General features: G+C 42.3%; 1 protein-coding gene across 1 annotated transcript; it reads right to left on the bottom strand.

Moving 5' to 3' along the window:
- LOC123731884 (thyrotropin-releasing hormone-degrading ectoenzyme-like) lies at positions 1-26212 on the bottom strand (the record flags this gene model as incomplete). The annotated part of the gene is made up of 2 exons (XM_045711283.1): positions 26067-26212; positions 1-89 (listed from the first exon to the last, which is right to left on the bottom strand). Coding segments are annotated over exons 1-2 (235 nt in total), but the record flags the coding sequence as incomplete, so codon positions are not given.
- Positions 26213-26548: the final 336 nt, after the last annotated feature.

Raw genomic sequence — 26548 nt, 5'->3', positions numbered from 1 at the left:
CTGTTTTATTGGAGATCCAGAGGATGACTTCTGATGATTTGTAAGTTGAATTCCCCACTGCTAAAGTTAGAGGAATCTGCCACTGTAGACTAGAGGGGTATAGATGGGAGGGGATAGAGAGAGAGAAGAGAGAGAGAGAGAGAGAGAGAGAGAGAGAGAGAGAGAGAGTGAGGGGGAGGAGAAATGGAGAGAGAGAGAGAGAGAGAGAGAGAGAGAGAGTAAAATACCACAGTGTGACATCACAGCAGCAAGATATGTGATCGGTTGTCACAAGAAAAGGGCAACCAGTGAAGAACAAACTCCATTGTAAATACAACCAATATTTATGTTTATTAATTTCCTTTTAGTACTTTAACTATTTGCACATAATTACAACACTATATACTATATACTATATGAACTTCAGACCCATGACAGGTTACATTAGGGTTCAGACCCATGGCAGGTTACATTAGGGTTCAGACCCATGGTAGGTTACATTAGGGTTCAGACCCATGGTAGGTTACATTAGGGGTTCAGACCCATGGTAGGTTACATTAGGGGTTCAGACCCATGACAGGTTACATTAGGGGTTCAGACCCATGGTAGGTTACATTAGGGGTTCAGACCCATGGTAGGTTACATTAGGGGTTCAGACCCATGGTAGGTTACATTAGGGGTTCAGACCCATGGTAGGTTGCATTAGGGGTTCAGACCCATAGTAGGTTACATTAGGGGTTCAGACCCATGGTAGGTTACATTAGGGGTTCAGACCCATGGTAGGTTACATTAGGGTTCAGACCCATGGTAGGTTACATTAGGGTTCAGACCCATGACAGGTAACATTAGGGGTTCAGACCCATGGTAGGTTACATTAGGGGTTCAGACCCATGGTAGGTTACATTAGGGGTTCAGACCCATGGCAGCTTACATTAGGGGTTCAGACCCATGGTAGGTTACATTAGGGTTCAGACCCATGGTAGGTTACATTAGGGGTTCAGACCCATGACAGGTTACATTAGGGGTTCAGACCCATGGTAGGTTACATTAGGGGTTCAGACCCATGACAGGTAACATTAGGGGTTCAGACCCATGACAGGTTACATTAGGGGTTCAGGCCCATGACAGGTAACATTAGGGGTTCAGACCCATGACAGGTTACATTAGGGGTTCAGACCCATGACAGGTTACATTAGGGGTTCAGACCCATGGTAGGTTACATTAGGGGTTCAGACCCATGACAGGTTACATTAGGGGTTCAGGCCCATGGTAGGTGACATTAGGGGTTCAGACCCATGGTAGGTTACATTAGGGGTTCAGACCCATGGCAGGTTACATTAGGGGTTCAGACCCAATGGTAGGTTACATTAGGATTTCAGGATCTGACTGAACACCACTGACCCCCCCCATGGCAGGTTACATTAGGGGTTCAGACCCATGGCAGGTTACATTAGGGGTTCAGACCCATGACAGGTTACATTAGGGGTTCAGACCCATGGTAGGTTACATTAGGGGTTCAGACCCATGACAGGTTACATTAGGGGTTCAGACCCATGGTAGGTTAAATTAGGGGTTCAGACCCATGGCAGGTTATATTAGGGGTTCAGACCCAATGGTAGGTTACATTAGGATTTCAGGATCTGACTGAACACCACTGACCCCCCCACCCCCCCATGGCAGGTTACATTAGGGGTTCAGACCCATGGCAGGTTACATTAGGGGTTCAGACCCATGACAGGTTACATTAGGGGTTCAGACCCATGGTAGGTTACATTAGGGGTACAGACCCATGACAGGTTACATTAGGGGTTCAGGCCCATGACAGGTAACATTAGGGGTTCAGACCCATGACAGGTTACATTAGGGGTTCAGACCCATGGTAGGTTACATTAGGGGTTCAGACCCATGACAGGTAACATTAGGGGTTCAGACCCATGGTAGGTTACATTAGGGGTTCAGACCCATGGTAGGTTACATTAGGGGTTCAGACCCATGGTAGGTTACATTAGGGGTTCAGACCCATGGCAGGTTACATTAGGGGTTCAGACCCATGGTAGGTTACATTAGGGTTCAGACCCATGACAGGTTACATTAGGGGTTCAGGCCCATGGTAGGTTACATTAGGGGTTCAGACCCATGACAGGTAACATTAGGGGTTCAGACCCATGGTAGGGTGCATTAGGGGTTCAGGCCCATGGTAGGTTACATTAGGATTTCAGGATCTGACTGAACACCACTGCCCCCCCGGCCGTCCCCCCTAGACAGATGAAACTATCACACATCACACACGAACACACACGCACTCACACGCACACACACAATGCTGGCTGACAGCTGTTTCACCGCCCTGCTCCTCCATGACGCCTGCTGGTCTAAATTAATGTCTGTCAAAATCAAAATGGCCGCTGCACACCTGGGTGTACTGACTGGCTCTTCTGTTAGCTGCCATCTCTGATTACCTCCATCAACATGACGTCCATGTCAGGGTGGAGGGGACGTGATTCGAGCACCAGAGCAGTGGGACCAACCACTGAGCAATTAACTCCTAAATCTTTCTCACACACACAGACAGACAGACAGAGCGGGAGGACTGAGCAAATTAACTATTTTTGTTATCTAAGAGAATGAGGGAGGGGAACCTGGTGTGCCTCTGTCTGAAGTATGCATTGTTCAGCTCCTAACAACCATAATTAAGTTGATTTGATTACTTAATTACGTTGATTATCCGGTTTGATGAAACCAGATGCCTGTGGGGTCAGTGCATTCTGAATATCACAGGGATCATGATCAAGAGAGCGGAATTATCTCTGAATGCAGCCTGGTCTCATAGATGAGATGTAACATAGTAAATGTAAATATGCTCCACTCAGATTAGTATGATATGTTACGTTTGGTATGGTTACATAAGACTTACTTAACCCATTTAGCTAACATTTCCGCTAACCCTAACTTTAACACTTTAACCTAGCTCCTAACCTTAACCTTAACTAATCTTAGCCACATTTAGCTTTTGCCACCTAGCTAATGTTAACACAACAAATTGGCATTCGTAACATAACATACATTTGCAAATTCGTACCATAATGTACATTTAGCAAATTTGTAACATATCATACGAAATGCAATTTGTAACATATCATATACGAAATGGATGATGTACATCCTCAAATTAATACATACCATACGAAACGTAACATATCACACAAAATGGAATGTTGGATTTACGTACGAATAATACGAAATGCTCTGAGATCAGGTTGGTGAATGAGACCGTCTGTCACGTCACAGAATGAGTACTGTAGACCTAATACCAACATGTAGTTAATCTATCATCAAACCTAGACCTAATACCAACATGTAGTTAATCTATCATCAAACCTAGACCTAATACCAACATGTAGTTAATCTATTATCAAACCTAGACCTAATACCAACATGTAGTTAATCTATTATCAAACCTAGACCTAATACCAACATGTAGTTAATCTATTATCAAACCTAGACCTAATACCAACATGTAGTTAATCTATTATCAAACCTAGACCTAATACCAACATGTAGTTAATCTATTATCAAACCTAGACCTAATACCAACATGTAGTTAATCTATCATCAAACCTAGACCTAATACCAACATCTAGTTAATCTATCATCAAACCTAGACCTAATACCAACATGTAGTTAATCTATTATCAAACCTAGACCTAATACCAACATGTAGTTAATCTATTATCAAACCTAGACCTAATACCAACATGTAGTTAATCTATTATCAAACCTAGACCTAATACCAACATGTAGTTAATCTATCATCAAACCTAATACCAACATGTAGTTAATCTATTATCAAACCTAGACCTAATACCAACATGTAGTTAATCTATTATCAAACCTAGACCTAATACCAACATGTAGTTAATCTATTATCAAACCTAGACCTAATACCAACATGTAGTTAATCTATTATCAAACCTAGACCTAATACCAACATGTAGTTAATCTATAATCAAACCTAGACCTAATACCAACATGTAGTTAATCTATCATCAAACCTAGACCTAATACCAACATGTAGTTAATCTATCATCAAACCTAATACCAACATGTAGTTAATCTATTATCAAACCTAGACCTAATACCAACATGTAGTTAATCTATCATCAAACCTAGACCTAATACCAACATGTAGTTAATCTATCATCAAACCTAGACTTAATACCAACATGTAGTTAATCTATAATCAAACCTAGACCTAATACCAACATGTAGTTAATCTCTTATCAAACCTAGACCTAATTCCAACATGTAGTTAATCTATAATCAAACCTAGACCTAATACCAACATGTAGTTAATCTATTATCAAACCTAGACCTAATACCAACATGTAGTTAATCTATCATCAAACCTAGACCTAATACCAACATGTAGTTAATCTATCATCAAACCTAGACCTAATACCAACATGTAGTTAATCTATTATCAAACCTAGACCTAATACCAACATGTAGTTAATCTATCATCAAACCTAGACCTAATACCAACATGTAGTTAATCTCTTATCAAACCTAGACCTAATTCCAACATGTAGTTAATCTATAATCAAACCTAGACCTAATACCAACATGTAGTTAATCTATTATCAAACCTAGACCTAATACCAACATGTAGTTAATCTATCATCAAACCTAGACCTAATACCAACATGTAGTTAATCTATCATCAAACCTAATACCAACATGTAGTTAATCTATTATCAAACCTAGACCTAATACCAACATGTAGTTAATCTATCATCAAACCTAGACCTAATACCAACATGTAGTTAATCTATCATCAAACCTAGACCTAATACCAACATGTAATTAATCTATTATCAAACCTAGACTTAATACCAACATGTAGTTAATCTATAATCAAACCTAGACCTAATACCAACATGTAGTTAATCTATTATCAAACCTAGACCTAATACCAACATGTAGTTAATCTATCATCAAACCTAGACCTAATACCAACATGTAGTTAATCTATCATCAAACCTAGACCTAATACCAACATGTAGTTAATCTATTATCAAACCTAGACCTAATACCAACATGTAGTTAATCTATCATCAAACCTAGACCTAATACCAACATGTAGTTAATCTATTATCAAACCTAGACCTAATTCCAACATGTAGTTAATCTATAATCAAACCTAGACCTAATACCAACATGTAGTTAATCTATTATCAAACCTAGACCTAATACCAACATGTAGTTAATCTATCATCAAACCTAGACCTAATACCAACATGTAGTTAATCTATCATCAAACCTAATACCAACATGTAGTTAATCCATTATCAAACCTAGACCTAATACCAACATGTAGTTAATCTATTATCAAACCTAGACCTAATACCAACATGTAGTTAATCTATCATCAAACCTAGACCTAATACCAACATGTAGTTAATCTATCATCAAACCTAGACCTAATACCAACATGTAGTTAATCTATAATCAAACCTAGACCTAATACCAACATTTAGTTAATCTATTATCAAACCTAGACCTAATACCAACATGTGCAGTAGTTAATATATTATCAAACCTAGACCTAATACCAACATGTAGTTAATCTATCATCAAACCTAGACCTAATACCAACATGTAGTTAATCTATCATCAAACCTAGACCTAATACCAACATGTAGTTAATCTATAATCAAACCTAGACCTAATACCAACATTTAGTTAATCTATTATCAAACCTAGACCTAATACCAACATGTAGTTAATCTATCATCAAACCTAGACCTAATACCAACATGTAGTTAATCTATCATCAAACCTAATACCAACATGTAGTTAATCTATTATCAAACCTAGACCTAATACCAACATGTAGTTAATCAATTATCAAACCTAGACCTAATACCAACATGTGCAGTAGTTAATATATTATCAAACCTAGACCTAATACCAACATGTTGTTAATCTATTATCAAACCTAGACCTAATACCAACATGTAGTTAATCTATTATCAAACCTAGACCTAATACCAACATGTAGTTAATCTATTATCAAACCTAGACCTAATACCAACATGTAGAGAAGCAACAATCCTGCATTTCATCCATAGTGAGGATGTTATCATTAGAATGAAGGGCAACCATATTATCCAGTCACAGAGCTGGTGGTGATGACATAGAAATATTGTAAAAAAGAAAAAAAAAAAGAAAAAAAAATTAAATATGGGTGAATAATTGGGGGAAACAGTAAATAAAATTACATAACAGTGTTTATGGCGAGGATAGAGAGAGAAAGTGTTGTGCAAGGCAAACACTTGCACATTTATCTGGGGCAAAGCCTGCTTTTCTCTTGAAGTAACACATTTCCATTACACAGCTGCGTTAGAGGAAGGACTAAGTACTGTGCTCCAGGCCTGTTCATTCCCTCTGATTACTGTATGATTAACCAGGAGGTACAATCCTCTGATTACTGTATGATTAACCAGGAGGAACAATCCTCTGATTACTGTATGATTAACGAGGAGGAACAATCCTCTGATTACTGTATGATTAACCAGGAGGTACAATCCTCTGATTACTGTATGATTAACCAGGAGGAACAATCCTCTGATTACTGTATGATTAACCAGGAGGTACAATCCTCTGATTACTGTATGATTAACCAGCAGGAACAATCCTCTGATTACTGTATGATTAACCAGGAGGAACAATCCTCTGATTACTGTATGATTAACCAGGAGGAACAATCCTCTGATTACTGTATGATTCCCTAACCAGGAGGAACAATCCTCTGATTACTGTATGATTCCCTAACCAGGAGGAACAATCCTCTGATTACTGTATGATTAACCAGGAGGAACAATCCTCTGATTACTGTATGAGTAACCAGGAGGAACAATCCTCTGATTACTGTATGATTCCCTAACCAGGAGGAACAATCCTCTGATTACTGTATGATTAACCAGGAGGAACAATCCTCTGAGTACTGTATGATTAACCAGGAGGAACAATCCTCTGATTACTGTATGATTAACCAGGAGGAACAATCCTCTGATTACTGTATGATTAACCAGGAGGAGCAATCCTCTGATTACTGTATGATTAACCAGGAGGAACAATCCTCTGATTACTGTATGATTAACCAGGAGGAACAATCCTCTGATTACTGTATGATTAACCAGGAGGAACATTCCTCTGATTACTGTATGATTAACCAGGAGGTACAATCCTCTGATTACTGTATGAGTAACCAGGAGGAACAATCCTCTGATTACTGTATGATTAACCAGGAGGAACAATACTCTGATTACTGTGTAATTAACCAGGAGGAACAATCCTCTGATTACTGTATGATTAAGCAGGAGGAACAATCCTCTGATTACTGTATGATTAACCAGGAGGAACAATCCTCTGATTACTGTATGATTCCCTAACCAGGAGGAGCAATCCTCTGATTACTGTATGATTAACCAGGAGGAACAATCCTCTGATTACTGTATGAGTAACCAGGAGGAAAAATCCTCTGATTACTCCAACCAGGAGGAACAATCCTCTGATTACTGTATGATTAACCAGGAGGAACAATCCTCAAGCAGCTAGCTGAATCCCATAACAGAAAAACATGTGTTCCCAGTGGTGAGTTAAGCTGAGAGGTTTTAGTGCATGCTGAACAGGAACAGCAGTGTGGCAGAGAGAAGAGGAGTCAAGCTTTAGTTAACTGTTGAAGCTGTGACACAAATGACTTTGTAATTGTGGCTCTTTGACAAGATCCAGTTGGAGACTCAGCCTGTACTAAACTACCTCGTTTGACCAAACTGCTATGTAGTTAACTGTGAACCTATTTTGTCTGGTCCGGTCTGGACTGTCCCTCTAGTCTGGTCTGGTCTGTCCCTCTTGCCTCATGAAATACAGTCTGCTGCTTCATTAAATCAATTCAGAATTCTCTTCAGGAAGTGCCTTTGACCGTCTCCCCCTCCTCCCCCTCCTCCCCTCTTAATTCACCCTCGCCTTATCTTACTTTTCAGAACCCCGTTTTTATACTCTCTCTCTCTCTCTCTCTCTCTCTCTCTCTCTCTCTCTCTCTCTCTCTCTCTCTCTCTCTCTCTCTCTCTCTCTCTCTCTCTCTCTCTCTCTCTCTCTCTCTCTCTCTAATTGGCGCTGGAGGGATGGCTGCTGTTTTACAGGCTCTGAACCAACTCTTCTGGACACCAGAACAGTGATTACTCACCTCAAACTGTTTCTTTTTACATGTACCTGAATACAACAGGTGTAGTAGACCTCACAGTGAAATGCTGAATACAACAGGTGTAGTAGACCTCACAGTGAAATGCTGAATACAACAGGTGTAGTAGACCTTACAGTGAAATGCTGAATACAACAGGTGTAGACCTTACAGTGAAATGCTGAATACAACAGGTGTAGTAGACCTTACAGTGAAATGCTGAATACAACAGGTGTAGTAGACCTTACAGTGAAATGCTGAATACAACAGGTGTAGTAGACCTTACAGTGAAATGCTGAATACAACAGGTGTAGTAGACCTCACAGTGAAATGCTGAATACAACAGGTGTAGACCTTACAGTGAAATGCTGAATACAACAGGTGTAGTAGACCTTACAGTGAAATGCTGAATACAACAGGTGTAGTAGACCTTACAGTGAAATGCTGAATACAACAGGTGTAGTAGACCTTACAGTGAAATGCTGAATACAACAGGTGTAGTAGACCTCACAGTGAAATGCTGAATACAACAGGTGTAGACCTTACAGTGAAATGCTGAATACAACAGGTGTAGTAGACCTTACAGTGAAATGCTGAATACAACAGGTGTAGTAGACCTTACAGTGAAATGCTGAATACAACAGGTGTAGTAGACCTTACAGTGAAATGCTGAATACAACAGGTGTAGTAGACCTTACAGTGAAATGCTGAATACAACAGGTGTAGTAGACCTTACAGTGAAATGCTGAATACAACAGGTGTAGTAGACCTTACAGTGAAATGCTGAATACAACAGGTGTAGTAGACCTTACAGTGAAATGCTGAATACAACAGGTGTAGTAGACCTTACAGTGAAATGCTGAATACAACAGGTGTAGTAGACCTTACAGTGAAATGCTGAATACAACAGGTGTAGTAGACCTCACAGTGAAATGCTGAATACAACAGGTGTAGTAGACCTTACAGTGAAATGCTGAATACAGCAGGTGTAGTAGAACTTACAGTGAAATGCTGAATACAACAGGTGTAGTAGACCTTACAGTGAAATGCTGAATACAACAGGTGTAGTAGACCTCACAGTGAAATGCTGAATACAACAGGTGTAGTAGACCTTACAGTGAAATGCTGAATACAACAGGTGTAGTAGACCTTACAGTGAAATGCTGAATACAACAGGTGTAGAAGACCTTACAGTGAAATGCTGAATACAACAGGTGTAGTAGACCTTACAGTGAAATGCTGAATACTCTATCTATCTATCTATCTATCTATCTATCTATCTATCTATCTATCTATCTATCTATCTATCTATCTATCTATCTATCTATCTATCTATCTATCTATCTATCTATCTATCTATCTATCTATCTATCTATCTATCTATCTATCTATCTATCTATCTATCTATCTATCTATCTATCTATCTATCTATCTATCTATCTATCTATCTATCTATCTATCTATCTATCTATCTATCTATCTATCTATCTATCTATCTATCTATATATATATATATATATATATATATATATATATTTTGAAGTTGGAAGTTTACATACACTTAGGTTGGAGTCATTAAAACTCATTTTTCAACCACTCCACAAATTTCTTGTTAACAAACTATAGTTTTGGCAAGTCGGTTAGGACATCTACTTTGTGCATGACAAAGTAATTTTTCCAACAATTGTTTACAGACAGATCATTTCACTTATAATTCACTGTATCACAATTCCAGTGGGTCAGAAGTTTACATACACTAAATTGACTGTGCCTTTAATTAAACAGCTTGGAAAATTCTAGAAAATGATATCATGGCTTTAGAAGCTTCTGATAGGCTAATTTACATAATTTGAGTCAATTGGAGGTGTACCTGTGGATGTATTTCAAGGCCTACCTTCAAACTCAGTGCCTCTTTGCTTGACATCATGGGAAAATCTAAAGAAATCAGCCAAGAACTCAGAAAAAAGATTGTAGACCTCCACAAGTCTGGTTCTTCCTTGGGAGAAATTTCCAAACGCCTGAAGGTACCACATTCATCTGTACAAACAATAGTACGCAAGTATAAACACCATGGGACCACGCAGCCGTCATACCGCTCAGGAAGGAGACGCATTCTGTCTCCTAGAGATGTACGTACTTTGGTGTGAAAAGTGCAAATCAATCCCAGAACAACAGCAAAGGACCTTGTGAAGATGCTGCAGGAAACAGGTACAAAAGTATCTATATCCACAGTAAAACGAGTCCTATATCGACATAACCTGAAAGGCCACTCAGCAAGGAAGAAGCCACTGCTCCAAAACCGCCATAAAAAAGCCAGACTACTGTTTGCAACTGCACATGGGGATAAAGATCGTACTTTTTTGGAGAAATGTCCTCTGGTCTGATGAAACAAATATAGAATTGTTTGGCCATAATGACCATCGTAATGTTTGGAGGAAAAAGGGGGATGCTTGCAAGCCGAAGAACACCATCCCAACCATGAAGCACGTGGGTGGCAGCATCATGTTGTGGGGGTGCTTTGCTGCAGGAGGGCCTGGTGCACATCACAAAATAGATGGCATCATGAGCGAGGAAAATTATGTGGATATTTTGAAGCAACATCTCAAGACATCAGTCAGGAAGTTAAAGCTTGGTCGCAAATGGGTCTTCCAAATGGACAATGACCCCAAGCATAATTCCAAAGTTGTGGCAAAATGGCTTAAATACAACAAAGTCAAGGTATTGGAGTGGCCATGACAAAGCCCTGACCTCAATCCAATAGAAAACTTGTGGGCAGAACTGAAAAAGCATGTGCGAGGCCTACAAACCTGACTCAATTACACCAGCTCTGTCAGGAGGAATGGGCCAAAATTCACCCAACTTATTGTGGGAAGCTTGTGGAAGGCTACCCAAAACGTTTGACCCAAGTTAAACAATTTAAAGGCAATGCTACCAAATACAAATTGAGTGTATGTAAACTTCTGATCCACTGGGAATGTGATGAAAGAAATAAAAAGCTGAAATTGTCACGGTTGTCGTATGGATTGGACCAAAACGCAGCGGGAATATGTATACTCATCTTCTTTTTATTTTGAAGAAGGAGAAACAACTAAATACGTAAAAAGAACAAAACGACACAGTCCTGTCAGGTGCAACAAACACTAAACAAGGAACAACTACCCACAAAATCCCATAGAAAAAACAACTAGGAGCAGCTGCTTCCAATTGAAGGTCAACCCAACAAACACCACATACAAATAGACATACTAGAACTAACATAGAAATAAACTAACAAGAACATAACCCAACAAACCCCGAACCACTCTAAACAAACACCCCTCTTAAATAAGAACATAGCCCAACAAACCCTGAAACACTCTAAACAAACACACCCCTGCCACGTCCTGACCAAACTACAATAACAAATAACCCCTTTACTGGTCAGGACGTGACAGAATTAAATCATTCTCTCTACTATTATTCTGACATTTCACATTCTTAAAATAAAGGTGTGATCCTAACTGACCTAAGACAGGGAATATTTACTAGGATTAAATGTCAGGAATTCTGAAAAACTGAGTTTAAATGTTTTTGGCTAAGGTGTATGTAAACTTCCGACTTCAACTGTATATATATATATATATTTCTCTGTCTCACTATCGCCACCCCTCTCAATCTCTCTATCTCTCTCTCTCCTCAGGATCGATGTTCCATCACTATGAGTGGCTGCATCATGTCTCTATCATCACCCCTAGGTGGGTCCATCGATCTGGCCGGGCGGCCGGAGTCGGTTGAGAGCGCCACTTCACTGGAGGGTCCGACTGGGCCAGATCAGGCTGGTCGAGCGTCCCAAATGGAACTCTATTCCCTTTAAAGTGCACTACTTTTGAGCCCTTCAGAGCCCTATGGGGATTAAGTCGCCATTTGGAACGCATCCTGAGGCATGCTGGGGCAGGGCGAGGTGGGCAGCCTGGCTCTTTTGGGTCAGGGGTGCAATATGAAGGGTAATGAGGTGTGAGGTTGCTGGAGGGACCAGGGATGACAAGCTCCAGGGGAGGTCCACCACAATCTCTCTCTATCTCTCTCTCGATGTCGCTCTCTCTCTTCCTCTCTCTCTCCCCCTCTCTTTTTCTTTCTCCCTCTCTCTGAGAAGGCTTTATTTCCTTATAGCTTCAGAGACACACTTGAGGCTGAAGCTTGATATAGTCTTTAATCAAACAGTCTGTGTCCAAGTAGCAGCGTAACAGGTCCTCAGAGGTGCAATAACATTTATTGCTAAAATATATTTTCTTTCCTCAAAACACAATAACAAAGGAAACCATACAGCAACACCTGCATGGATACCATAATCCTTTATGTTCAGATTATAAAAGTGTATCGATGGAGTCTATCACACGGGCAGGTAGTTGCACTAGTTCAACTAATATATTCAGAGGATTTTGTTGTTATATTACTTCCCTTTGCGGTTTTCACTTGATGTCCAGTTTTATACAGAATACTTCACCACTACCTTGAGTTATAACAGAATACTTCACCACTACCTTGAGTTATAACATAATACTTCACCACTACCTTGAGTTATAACAGAATACTTCAATACTACCTTGAGTTATAACAGAATACTTAAATACTACCTTGAGTTATAACAGAATACTGCAATACTACCTTGAGTTATAACAGAATACTGCAATACTACCTTGAGTTATAACAGAATACTTCAATACAACCTTCAGTTATAACAGAATACTTCAATACAACCTTGAGTTATAATGGAATACTTCAATACTGTGTGTAACCTTTATTTAACTAGGCAAGTCAGTTAAGAACAAATTCTTATTTACAATGACGGCCAGTGGGTTAACTGCCTTGATCTGGGGCAGAATGACAGATTTTTACCTTGTCAGCTCGGGGATTCGATCCAGCAACCTTTCGGTTACTGGCCCAACTCTCAAACCACTAGGCTATCTGCTGCCCCAATACTACCTTGAGTTAAAACAGAATACTTCAATACTACCTTGAGTTATAGCAGAATACTACTTCCCTGTGGCTCAGTTGGTAGAGCATGGTGTTTGCAATGCCAGCATGGTGGGTTTGATTCCCACGGGGAGCCAGTACAAAAAATATATATACAAAAAAAATGTATGAAATGTATGCATTCACTACTCTAAGTCGCTCTGGATAAGAGCGTCTGCTAAATGACTAAAATGTAAATGTACTACCTTGAGTTATAACAGAATACTTCACTACTACCTTGAGTTATAGCAGAATACTTCACTACTACCTTGAGTTATAACAGAATACTTCACTACTACCTTGAGTTATAGCAGAATACTTCACTACTACCTTGAGTTATAGCGGAATACTTCAATACTACCTTGAGTTATAGCAGAATACTTCACTACTACCTTGAGTTATAAATTCCCCAGCCTACTCGTAGTCGTAGTGATTATTGAGCTGTGAATTCCATCTCATGCTGAACGTTGATTTCATCTTTCAGGTCCTCTGACTGTACTCGCATCTAACCTGAGGCTGTACCCAAATGGCTCCACCTTCCCTATACGAAAGTATCGTTGCGATTCATTTCTAAGAGCTCAAGTCAATTCTTCATCCATAAAACCCCTATGATGCACTCTGACAATCTCCCAGACTCGTAATCAGAATCCCAGACACAATAAACTAGGCCAGCGTCCCAAATGGCATCCAACGGGCCCTGGTCAAAAGTAGTGCACTATACAGGTAATATGGTGCCATTTGGGTACAGCCTCAGGTTAGTTGTTCTGGAAACACCCGGGGGGGAGTAGAAGGTAATTAGCGGGTGTAATTGCAACGCCCCTATAATAGTCACGGATCACAGTTCTCTGCAGGTGACCAGGAAATTAATTTAGTGCCTTCAACCACTAACTTCATTTAGCAATTTATTTTCTCCATGACTGGTGTCAGGGAGTGGGGATAGTGGCTTAGAGCAGTTTACGTCTGTTTTTGTTGCCATGGGGCGGAGAGAACCTGAGCACTTTTATAGCTAATCTCATGCTATTGTAAATATTTTGCCATGAGGCTGAGAGAAAATCTTACTGTTTTAGAGATAATTCCCTGCTATTCTACACATGTTGCTATTAAACTGAGAGAAAATGTGCAGTTTTATAGCTAATATCATGCTATTGTACACATTTTGCCACGAGGCTGAGAGAAAATGTTGCTGTTTAAAAACTCATTTCCTGTCATAAAAAAAAATATATACTAAATATATTTATTAGGGGAGGGGGTAGTTCATGATGAAACCCTCATATTAAACACCAATGGTATTCACAAAGTTGATGGTTTACAGTGCATTCGGAAAGTATTCAGACCCCTTCCCTTTTTCCACATTTTATTATATTACAGCCTTATTCTAAAATGGATTAAATATAATTTTTTTCTCAGCAATCTACACACAATACCCCATCATGACAAAGCAAAAACAGTTTTTATTTATTTTTGCAAATGTATTACTAATAAAAACAGAAATACCTTATTTACATAAGTATTCAGACCCTTTGCTATGAGACTTGAAATTGAGCTCAGATGCATCCTGTTTCCATTGATCATCCTTGAGGTTGAAGGAATTGTCCGTAGAGCTCCGAGACAGGAATGTGTCGAGGCACAGATCTGGGGAAGGGCACCAAAAAATGTCTGCAGCATTGAAGGTCCCCAAGAACACAGTGGCATACATAATTTTTAAATGGAAGAATTTTGGAACCACCAAGACTGGCTGCCCGGCCAAACTGAGCAATCGGAGGAGAATGGCCTAGGTCATGGAGGTGACCAAGAACCCAATGGTCACTCTGACAGAGCTCTAGAATTCCTATGTGGAGATGGGAGAACCTTCCAGAAGGACAACCATCTCTGCAGCACTCCACCAATCAGGCCTTTATGGTAAAGTGGTCTGAAGGAAGCCACTCCTCAGTAAAAGGCACATGACAATCCGTTTGGACGTTGCCAAAAGGCAGCTAAAGACTCTCAGACCATGAGAAACAAGATTCTCTGGTCTGATGAAACCAAGATTGTAGAGCACAAAAAACCTTGGTGTGACCCTGCAAAAACACCCCAATGGTGGAACCAACTTCCCCCAGAAGTTAGGACAGCAGAGTCCCTGCCCATCTTCAGAAAACATCTGAAACCTTACATCTTCAAAGAGTATGTTAAATAATCCCACAGTACCTCCTCCACCCACCCTTTTATGAACTAACACTCAACATCATTTCCCTTTTACTAGCACTGACTTTGCTGAGCTACTTTATTGAGGAAGAATGTACTGACTATGACTGAATGCACTAATTGTAAATTGCTCTGGATAAGAGCGTCTGCTAAATGACTAAAATGTAATGTAAAAAATTGGGTTTTTCAAGAGCAACAAACTTGACTTTTAAAAGAACAGATAGATACTCTATTGTTGGGAAAAAATGAAGGAAAGAAGAATATAAATTGTGGAGTGAGTCAGAAACTCAACCATCATCCACTTGACTTTCAAAGAGAAGATACTACCCTGCTGGCCTGGTGTGCATAGAGCCTGTTCAATGTTTCATGTGTTGTGGAGTAGGCTAGCTATTATTATTTATTTCTGGTAAGTGTGCCTCTAGTCTAGCACGACCAGGAAACACCAAAGGCCTCTACCGTCTGTAGTTTCTCTCTCTCTCTCTCTCTCTGCCTCTCTCTGCCTCTCTCTACCTCTCTCTACATCTCTCTCTCCTTCTCTCTCTCTCTACCTCTCTCTACCTCTCTCCCTCTCTCTCCCTCCCTCTCCCTCTCTCCCTGGCTGGCCTTCCTTTAATCAATAATAGGTGGTCTGGTCAAGATACACTGTTGTTTATCCACCCACAGCCTTATGAATATCCTTCAGGACTGTTGATGCTAGATCAGAATAATCAAAGCACAACTGTAATGTCATGTAAATGGATGCACACCTGTTAGAATGTATGAACGATGCCTGCACCACCTCCAAGCTTGGCTTGAGACTTTACTGAACAGAGTGAAATAGTTTACAAGTATTTAAATCTTCTCTCTCTGGCCTCATCACACCAAGTGGAGCATCGGGCCTCATCACACCAAGTGGAGCCTTGGGCCTCATCACACCAAGTGGAGCATCCCACCAAGTGGAGACTCCGGGCCTCATCACACCAAGTGGAGCATCAGGCCTCAACACACCAGTGGACGGGCCTCATCACCCAAGTGGAGCATCGGGCCTCATCATACCAAGTTGAGCATCACACCAAGTGGAGCATCGGGCCTCATCACACCATGTGGAGCATCGGGCCTCATCATACCAAGTGGAGCATCGGGCCTCATCACACCAAGTGGAGCATCAGGCCTCATCACACCAAGTGGAGCATCGGGCCTCATCATACCAAGTGGAGCATCGGGCCTCATCACACCATGTGGAGCATCGAGCCTATTCACACCAAGTGGAGCATCACACCAAGTGGAGCATCAGGCTTCATCACACCAAATGGAGCATCACACCAAGTGGAGCATCACACCAAGTGGAGCATCACACCAAGTGGAGCATCAGGCCTCATCACACCAAGTGCAGCATCGGGCCTCATCACACCAAGTGCAGCATCGGGCCTCATCACACCAAGTGCAGCATCGGGCCTCATCACACCAAGTGGAGCATCAGGCATCACACCAAGTGGAGCATCACACCAAGTGGAGCATGAGGCCTCATCACATCAAGTGGAGCATCGCACCAAGTGGAGCATGAGGCCTCATCACATCAAGTGGAGCTCGGGCCTCATCACACCAAGTGGAGCATCGGGCCTTAAGCATGTGTATTGATGTCTGAGACTGCCATTATATTAACAACACACCTAGATATGCTGCCATTATATTAACAACACACCTAGATATGCTGCCATTATATTAACAACACACCTAGATATGCTGCCATTATATTAACAACACACCTAGATATGCTGCCATTGTATTAACAACACACCTAGATATGCTGCCATTGTATTAACAACACACCTAGATATGCTGCCATTGTATTAACAACACACCTAGATATGCTGCCATTATATTAACAACACACCTAGATATGCTGCCATTATATTAACAACACACCTAGATATGCTGACATTATATTAACAACACACCTAGATATGCTGCCATTATATTAACAACACACCTAGATATGCTGCCATTATATTAACAACACACCTAGATATGCTGCCATTAACAACACACCTAGATATGCTGCCATTAACAACACACCTAGATATGCTGCCATTATATTAACAACACACCTAGATATGCTGCCATTAACAACACACCTAGATATGCTGCCATTATATTAACAACACACCTAGATATGCTGCCAGTAACAACACACCTAGATATGCTGCCATTAACAACAAACCTAGATATCTTGCCATTAACAACACACCTAGATATGCTGCCATTAACAACACACCTAGATATGCTGCCATTAACAACAGACCTAGATATGCTGCCATTAACAACAGACCTAGATATGCAGCCATTGTATTAACAACAGACCTAGATATGCTGCCATTAACAACAGACCTAGATATGCTGCCATTAACAACACACCTAGATATGCTGCCATTAACAACACACCTAGATATGCTGCCATTAACAACACACCTAGATATGCTGCCATTAACAACAGACCTAGATATGCTGCCATTAACAACACACCTAGACATGCTGCCGGTCTTCCTACCATATGGAGAGTGATGGATATACCCTTCCTGCATACCTTGACGTAATTTCATATAACAGAATTTCACAAATTGCTGGGGTTACAACTCTACTACTGCGACGTCCACTTCCCCCCAGTGTTCACCCCACTTCACCCCCAGTGTTCACCCCCATTTCACCCCCAGTGTTCACCCCCACTTCACCCCCACCTCACCCCCAGTGTTCACCCCCACTTCACCCCCAGTGTTCACCCCCACTTCACCCCCAGTGTTCACCCCCATTTCACCCCCAGTGTTCACCCCACTTCACCCCCAGTGTTCACCCCTACTCCGCCCCCAGTGTTCACCCCCACTTCACCCCCACTTCACCCCCAGTGTTCACCCCCACTTCACCCACAGTGTTCACCCCAGTGTTCACCCCCACTTCACCCCCAGTGATCACCCCCACTTCACCCCCAGTGTGCACCCCCACTTCACCCACAGTGTTCACCCCCAGTGTTCACCCCCACTTCACCCCCAGTGTTTACCCCCACTTCACCCGCGGTTTTCATTTATGGATCAAAGAAGACAGTTTATCAAATCAAATCACATTTTATTTGTCACATGCGCCGAATACAACAGGTGTAGACCTTACCGTGAAATGCTTAGTTACAAGCCCTTAACCAACAACGCTGTTCAAGAAATAGAGTTAAGAAAATATTTACTAAATAAATTAAAACATTTAATAAAAAGTAACACAATAAAATTACATAAAAATAACAAGGCTTCTTAATAAGACTATTTGCATTGACACCCCCCCCCCACACGTACTGTACATATTACCTCAATGAACTATTTTAATGTTGCTCTTTCATTATTTGTTATTTTTCAATTTCTTCTTTTTGAATTAATTATTTTTTACTTCAGTTTATTTTAGTAAATACTTTCTCAACAGTTTTTGTTCTTAAAACTGCATTGTTGGTTAAGGGTTTGTAAGTAAGGTCTACTACACCTGTTGTATTCAGCATTTCACTGTAAGGTCTACTACACCTGCTGTATTCAGCATTTCACTGTAAGGTCTACTACACCTGTTGTATTCAGCATTTCACTGTAAGGTCTACTACAGCTGTTGTATTCAGCATTTCACTGTAAGGTCTACTACACCTGTTGTATTCAGCATTTCACTGTAAGGTCTACTACACCTGTTGTATTCAGCATTTCACTGTAAGGTCTACTACACCTGTTGTATTCAGCATTTCACTGTAAGGTCTACTACACCTGTTGTATTCAGCATTTCACTGTAAGGTCTACTACACCTGTTGTATTCAGCATTTCACTGTAAGGTCTACTACACCTGTTGTATTCAGCATTTCACTGTAAGGTCTACTACACCTGTTGTATTCAGCATTTCACTGTAAGGTCTACTACACCTGTTGTATTCAGCATTTCACTGTAAGGTCTACTACACCTGTTGTATTCAGCATTTCACTGTAAGGTCTACTACACCTGTTGTATTCAGCATTTCACTGTAAGGTCTACTACACCTGTTGTATTCAGCATTTCACTGTAAGGTCTACTACACCTGTTGTATTCAGCATTTCACTGTAAGGTCTACTACACCTGTTGTATTCAGCATTTCACTGTAAGGTCTACTACACCTGTTGTATTCAGCATTTCACTGTAAGGTCTACACACCTGTTGTATTCAGCATTTCACTGTGAGGTCTACTACACCTGTTGTATTCAGCATTTCACTGTGAGGTCTACTACACCTGTTGTATTCAGCATTTCACTGTAAGGTCTACTACACCTGTTGTATTCAGCATTTCACTGTGAGGTCTACTACACCTGTTGTATTCAGCATTTCACTGTAAGGTCTACTACACCTGTTGTATTCAGCATTTCACTGTAAGGTCTACTACACCTGTTGTATTCAGCATTTCACTGTAAGGTCTACTACACCTGTTGTATTCAGCATTTCACTGTAAGGTCTACTACACCTGTTGTATTCAGCATTTCACTGTGAGGTCTACTACACCTGTTGTATTCAGCATTTCACTGTAAGGTCTACAGCTGTTGTATTCAGCATTTCACTGTGAGGTCTACTACACCTGTTGTATTCAGCATTTCACTGTAAGGTCTACTACACCTGTTGTATTCAGCATTTCACTGTAAGGTCTACTACACCTGTTGTATTCAGCATTTCACTGTGAGGTCTACTACACCTGTTGTATTCAGGTACATGTAAAAAAGAAACAGTTTGAGGTGAGTAATCACTGTTCTGGTGTCCAGAAGAGTTGGTTCAGAGCCTGTAAAACAGCAGCCATCCCTCCAGCGCCAATTAGAGAGAGAGAGAGAGAGAGAGAGAGAGAGAGAGATAGAGAGAGAGAGAGAGAGAGAGAGAGAAAAAGAAAAGAAAAGAAAGGGAGAGAGGAAAGAGGGAGAGGTATGAGGGAGAGAGGAAAGAGGGAGAGGTATGAGGGAGAGAGGAAAGAGGGAGAGGTATGAGGGAGAGAGGAAAGAGGGAGAGGTATGAGGGAGAGAGGAAAGAGGGAGAGGTATGAGGGAGAGAGGAAAGAGGGAGAGGTATGAGGGAGAGAGGAAAGAGGGAGAGGTATGAGGGAGAGAGGAAAGAGGGAGAGGTGTGAGGAGAGAGGAAAGAGGGAGAGGTATGAGGGAGAGAGGAAAGAGGGAGAGGTGTGAGGGAGAGAGGAAAGAGGGAGAGGTGTGAGGGAGAGAGGAAAGAGGGAGAGGTATGAGGGAGAGAGGAAAGAGGGGAGAGGTATGAGGGAGAGAGGAAAGAGGGAGAGGTGTGAGGAGAGAGGAAAGAGGGAGAGGAGAAAGGGAGAGAGGAAAGAGGGAGAGGAGAAAGGGAGAGAGGTGTGAGGGAGAGGTGTGAGGCAGTCTGCTAGTTTACCTATTGATTCCTTAAAAGCCTTTTCTCATTATTGCCCAGTGCAGGCCAAGGTGGCCAGCTGTGATGGGCTGGGGGAATTTAAAGGGTTAATGGTGTTTACCAGTTTTAAATGAGAGAGCTGGGGTGTTTGAGTCACCACTAGCAGTCCTGTTTGTTGTTTCTTTCTCCAGTAAGCTTTCAGAAGAAGCACGCTAAGACCGAAAAAACAAGTCTAGCAACGGCAGGTGAGGACGGGAGATAAAGGTTGCCATTGACAACCGAGAGGTGGTTTACGTGCCCTGTCAGTACAGTACGTGCCCTGCAGAAGAGCATTTTAGAAATATTATGGAGGCCTCCATTGGACAGGCTACATTAACTACAGCCTTCAGTGGTGTGAAGTTTTCCCCTACATTATCTACAGCCTTCAGTGGTGTGAAGTTTTCCCCTACATTATCTACAGCCTTCAGTGGTGTGAAGTTTTCCCCTACATTATCTACAGCCTTCAGTGGTGTGAATTTTCCCCTACATTATCTACAGCCTTCAGTGGTGTGAATTTTCCCCGATTATCCTTTTCCCCTTCCTCCCTGTCTTAGGATGCAGAGACGATGTCCCTTGCCTCTCCTCTCCTCGCTTATCCCTCTCCTCGCCTCGCTAAGCGGCCTTGCCGGCCCGAATCAGAGGAACACGAGGGGGGGAAACCAGATTGGTTCAGAATGAATTATTAACGTCACCTTCATGGAAGATTAAACTAATCCATCCACATGTTGCCAGGACTTCTCCTGAACACTACTGCTACTGAACACAGCTCTACCCTCTGAACACAGCTCTATCCTTCTGAACACAGCTCTATCCCTCTGAACACAGCTCTACCCTCTGAGCACAGCTCTACCCTCTGAACACAGCTCTACCCTTCTGAACACAGCTCTACCCTTCTGAACACAGCTCTACCCTCTGAACACAGCTCTACCCTTCTGAACACAGCTCTACCCTTTTGAACACAGCTCTACCCTTTTGAACACAGCTCTACCCTTCTGAATACAGCTCTACCCTTCTGAGCACAGCTCTACCCTTCTGAACACAGCTCTACCCTTCTGAACACAGCTCTACCCTTCTGAAAACAGCTCTACCCTTTTGAACACAGCTCTACCCTTCTGAATACAGCTCTACCCTTCTGAACACAGCTCTACCCTTCTGAACACAGCTCTACCCTTCTGAACACAGCTCTACCCTCTGAGCACAGCTCTACCCTCTGAGCACAGCTCTACCCTTCTGAGCACAGCTCTACCCTCTGAGCACAGCTCTACCCTCTGAGCACAGCTCTACCCTTCTGAACACAGCTCTAGCCTTCTGAGCACAGCTCTACCCTTCTGAACACAGCTCTACCCTTCTGAACACAGCTCTACCCTTTTGAACACAGCTCTACCCTTCTGAATACAGCTCTACCCTTCTGAGCACAGCTCTACCCTTCTGAACACAGCTCTACCCTTCTGAACACAGCTCTACCCTTCTGAGCACAGCTCTACCCTCTGAGCACAGCTCTACCCTTCTGAACACAGCTCTACCCTTCTGAACACAGCTCTACCCTTTTGAACACAGCTCAACCCTTCTGAATACAGCTCTACCCTTCTGAACACAGCTCTACCCTTCTGAACACAGCTCTACTCTTCTGAACACAGCTCTACCCTAATGAATACAGCTCTATCCTTCTGAACACAGCTCTACCCTTCTGAACACAGCTCTGTCCTTCTGAGCACAGCTCTATCCTTCTGAACACAGCTCTACCCTTCTGAGCACAGCTCTACCCTTCTGAACACAGCTCTACCCTTCTGAGCACAGCTCTACCCTTCTGAACACAGCTCTACCCTTCTGAACACAGCTCTACCCTTCTGAACACAGCTCTACCCTTCTGAACATAGCTCTACTCTTCTGAACACAGCTCTACCCTAATGAATACAGCTTTACCCTTCTGAACACAGCTCTACTCTTCTGAACACAGCTCGACCCTAATGAATACAGCTCTATCCTTCTGAACACAGCTCTACCCTTCTGAACACAGCTCTAGCCTTCTGAGCACAGCTCTATCCTTCTGAACACAGCTCTACCCTTCTGAACACAGCTCTAGCCTTCTGAGCACAGCTCTACCCTTCTGAACACAGCTCTACCCTTCTGAACACAGCTCTACCCTTCTGAACACAGCTCTACCCTTTTGAACACAGCTCTACCCTTCTGAATACAGCTCTACCCTTCTGAGCACAGCTCTACCCTTCTGAACACAGCTCTACCCTTCTGAACACAACTCTACCCTCTGAGCACAACTCTACCCTTCTGAACACAGCTCTACCCTTCTGAACACAGCTCTACCCTTTTACATTTACATTTTAGTCATTTTAGCAGACGCTCTTATCCAGAGCGACTTACAGTAGTGAATGCATACATTTCAAACAATTTCATACATTTTTTTCTGTGCTGGCCCCCGTGGGAATCGAACCCACAACCCTGGTGTTGCAAACACCATGCTCTACCAACTGAGCTACATGGAAGGCTGAACACAGCTCAACCCTTCTGAATACAGCTCTACCCTTCTGAACACAGCTCTACCCTTCTGAACACAGCTCTACTCTTCTGAACACAGCTCTACCCTAATGAATACAGCTCTATCCTTCTGAACACAGCTCTACCCTTCTGAACACAGCTCTGTCCTTCTGAGCACAGCTCTATCCTTCTGAACACAGCTCTACCCTTCTGAGCACAGCTCTACCCTTCTGAGCACAGCTCTACCCTTCTGAACACAGCTCTACCCTTCTGAGCACAGCTCTACCCTTCTGAACACAGCTCTACCCTTCTGAACACAGCTCTACACTTCTGAACACAGCTCTACCCTTCTGAACACAGCTCTACTCTTCTGAACACAGCTCTACCCTAATGAATACAGCTCTATCCTTCTGAACACAGCTCTACCCTTCTGAACACAGCTCTAGCCTTCTGAGCACAGCTCTATCCTTCTGAACACAGCTCTACCCTTCTGAACACAGCTCTAGCCTTCTGAGCACAGCTCTACTCTTCTGAACACAGCTCTACCCTTCTGAACACAGCTCTACTCTTCTGAACACAGCTCTACCCTAATGAATACAGCTTTACCCTTCTGAACACAGCTCTACCCTTCTGAGCACAGCTCTACCCTAATGAATACAGCTCTACCCTTCTGAACACAGCTCTGCATAAGCGAGAGAGAGAGATATAAGATTGGGTTTTATTAGTCACATGCACAGGGACCCAGATGTAGTTGCAGGGTACAGTGAAATTCTTCAGCTGCGAGCTCCGACATTGCAGGTGTGAATAAAACATGCAAATGAAACAATACAAACTTTAACAATAGTATATACATATTTACAACAAAAGAGAAAGAGAGAGAGAGATCATCTGGGCGAGAACAGTTTAGTAATACAGTAGACCTGATCGGCAGCTGTCTGTTACCTCCACTGTGTGGACAGGAGAAGACTAGTTGTCTGTTACCTCCACTGTGTGGACAGGAGAAGACTAGCTGTCTGTTACCTCCACTGTGTGGACAGGAGAAGACTAGCTGTCTGTTACCTCCACTGTGTGGACAGGAGAAGACTAGCTGTCTGTTACCTCCACTGTGTGGACAGGAGAGGACTAGTTGTCTGTTACCTCCACTGTGTGGACAGGAGAAAACTAGCTGTCTGTTACCTCCACTGTGTGGACAGGAGAAGACTAGTTGTCTGTTACCTCCACTGTGTGGACAGGAGAAGACTAGTTGTCCGTTACCTCCACTGTGTGGACAGGAGAAGACTAACTGTCTGTTACCTCCACTGTGTGGACAGGAGAAGACTAGTTGTCTGTTACCTCCACTGTGTGGACAGGAGAAGACTAGTTGTCTGTTACCTCCACTGTGTGGACAGGAGAAGACTAGCTGTCTGTTACCTCCACTGTGTGGACAGGGAGAAGACTAGTTGTCTGTTACCTCCACTGTGTGGACAGGAGAAGACTAGTTGTCTGTTACCTCCACTGTGTGGACAGGAGAAGACTAGTTGTCTGTTACCTCCACTGTGTGGACAGGAGAAGACTAGTTGTCTGTTACCTCCACTGTGTGGACAGGAGAAGACTAGCTGTCTGTTCCCTCCACTGTGTGGACAGGAGAAGACTAGTTGTCTGTTACCTCCACTGTGTGGACAGGAGAAGACTAGTTGTCTGTTACCTCCACTGTGTGGAAAGGAGAAGACTAACTGTCTGTTACCTCCACTGTGTGGACAGGAGAAGACTAGCTGTCTGTTACCTCCACTGTGTGGACAGGAGAAGACTAGCTGTCTGTTACCTCCACTGTGTGGACAGGAGAAGACTAGTTGTCTGTTACCTCCACTGTGTGGACAGGAGAAGACTAGTTGTCTGTTACCTCCACTGTGTGGAAAGGAGAAGACTAGTTGTCTGTTACCTCCACTGTGTGGACAGGAGAAGACTAGTTGTCTGTTACCTCCACTGTGTGGCCAGGAGAAGACTAGTTGTCTGTTACCTCCACTGTGTGGACAGGAGAAGACTAGTTGTCTGTTACCTCCACTGTGTGGAAAGGAGAAGACTAGTTGTCTGTTACCTCCACTGTGTGGACAGGAGAAGACTAGTTGTCTGTTACCTCCACTGTGTGGCCAGGAGAAGACTAGTTGTCTGTTACCTCCACTGTGTGGACAGGAGAAGACTAGTTGTCTGTTACCTCCACTGTGTGGACAGGAGAAGACTAGTTGTCTGTTACCTCCACTGTGTGGACAGGAGAAGACTAGCTGTCTGTTACCTCCACTGTGTGGACAGGAGAAGACTTGTTGTCTGTTACCTCCACTGTGTGGACAGGAGAAGACTAGCTGTCTGTTACCTCCACTGTGTGGACAGGAGAAGACTAGTTGTCTGTTACCTCCACTGTGTGGACAGGAGAAGACTAGTTGTCTGTTACCTCCACTGTGTGGACAGGAGAAGACTAGCTGTCTGTTACCTCCACTGTGTGGACAGGAGAAGACTAGCTGTCTGTTACCTCCACTGTGTGGACAGGAGAAGACTAGCTGTCTGTTATCTGCACTGTGTGGACAGGAGAAGACTAGCTGTCTGTTACCTCCACTGTGTGGACAGGAGAAGACTAGTTTCTTCATACATGGTATTAGCTTCTCGCTTTGCACTCTTTGTTGTTGTGGAAGTGAGACCAATAAAATAATAATAATAATAACAATAATAATATAAAGAAGGGTTAAAAACCCAAATAAAAAAGTCTGCAGTCCTCAGCTGACAGTACCTACCTTCTGTTGAAAAGGTCAGGGTCTCTGATCTTGGCGTCCCTGTCGTAGACAAAGTGTTCCTGTGTGATGGTGACGCTGTGGTCCAGACTGTAGTTCTTACTGATGGTCACAACAGGATAACCCATCTGGAGGGTCCAGCAGTCCATCACCTCCCTTAATGTTGATGTCCTTCCCTTCCTTCTGCATGGCCTGGGGGGATATGAGGAATCAATTAACCAATTAACCATTTAATCAGTCAGACATTGGTCTGTCGGTCAAATCAAATCAAATGTTATTGGTCACTTACACATATCTTACAGATATCCAGATAATGCTTGTGTTTCTAGCTCCAACAGTGCAGTAATACATAATGCTTGTGTTTCTAGCTCCAAAAGTACAATAATACCTAATGCTTGTGTTTCTAGCTCCAACAGTACAGTAATACCTAATGCTTGTGTTTATAGCTCCAACAGTACAGTAATATATAATGCTTGTGTTTATAG

This window comes from Salmo salar, unplaced genomic scaffold (assembly GCF_905237065.1).
Source record: "Salmo salar unplaced genomic scaffold, Ssal_v3.1, whole genome shotgun sequence".
NCBI classification, from domain to species: Eukaryota; Metazoa; Chordata; class Actinopteri; order Salmoniformes; family Salmonidae; genus Salmo; species Salmo salar.
This window is presented reverse-complemented; position numbering and strand designations above follow the sequence as displayed.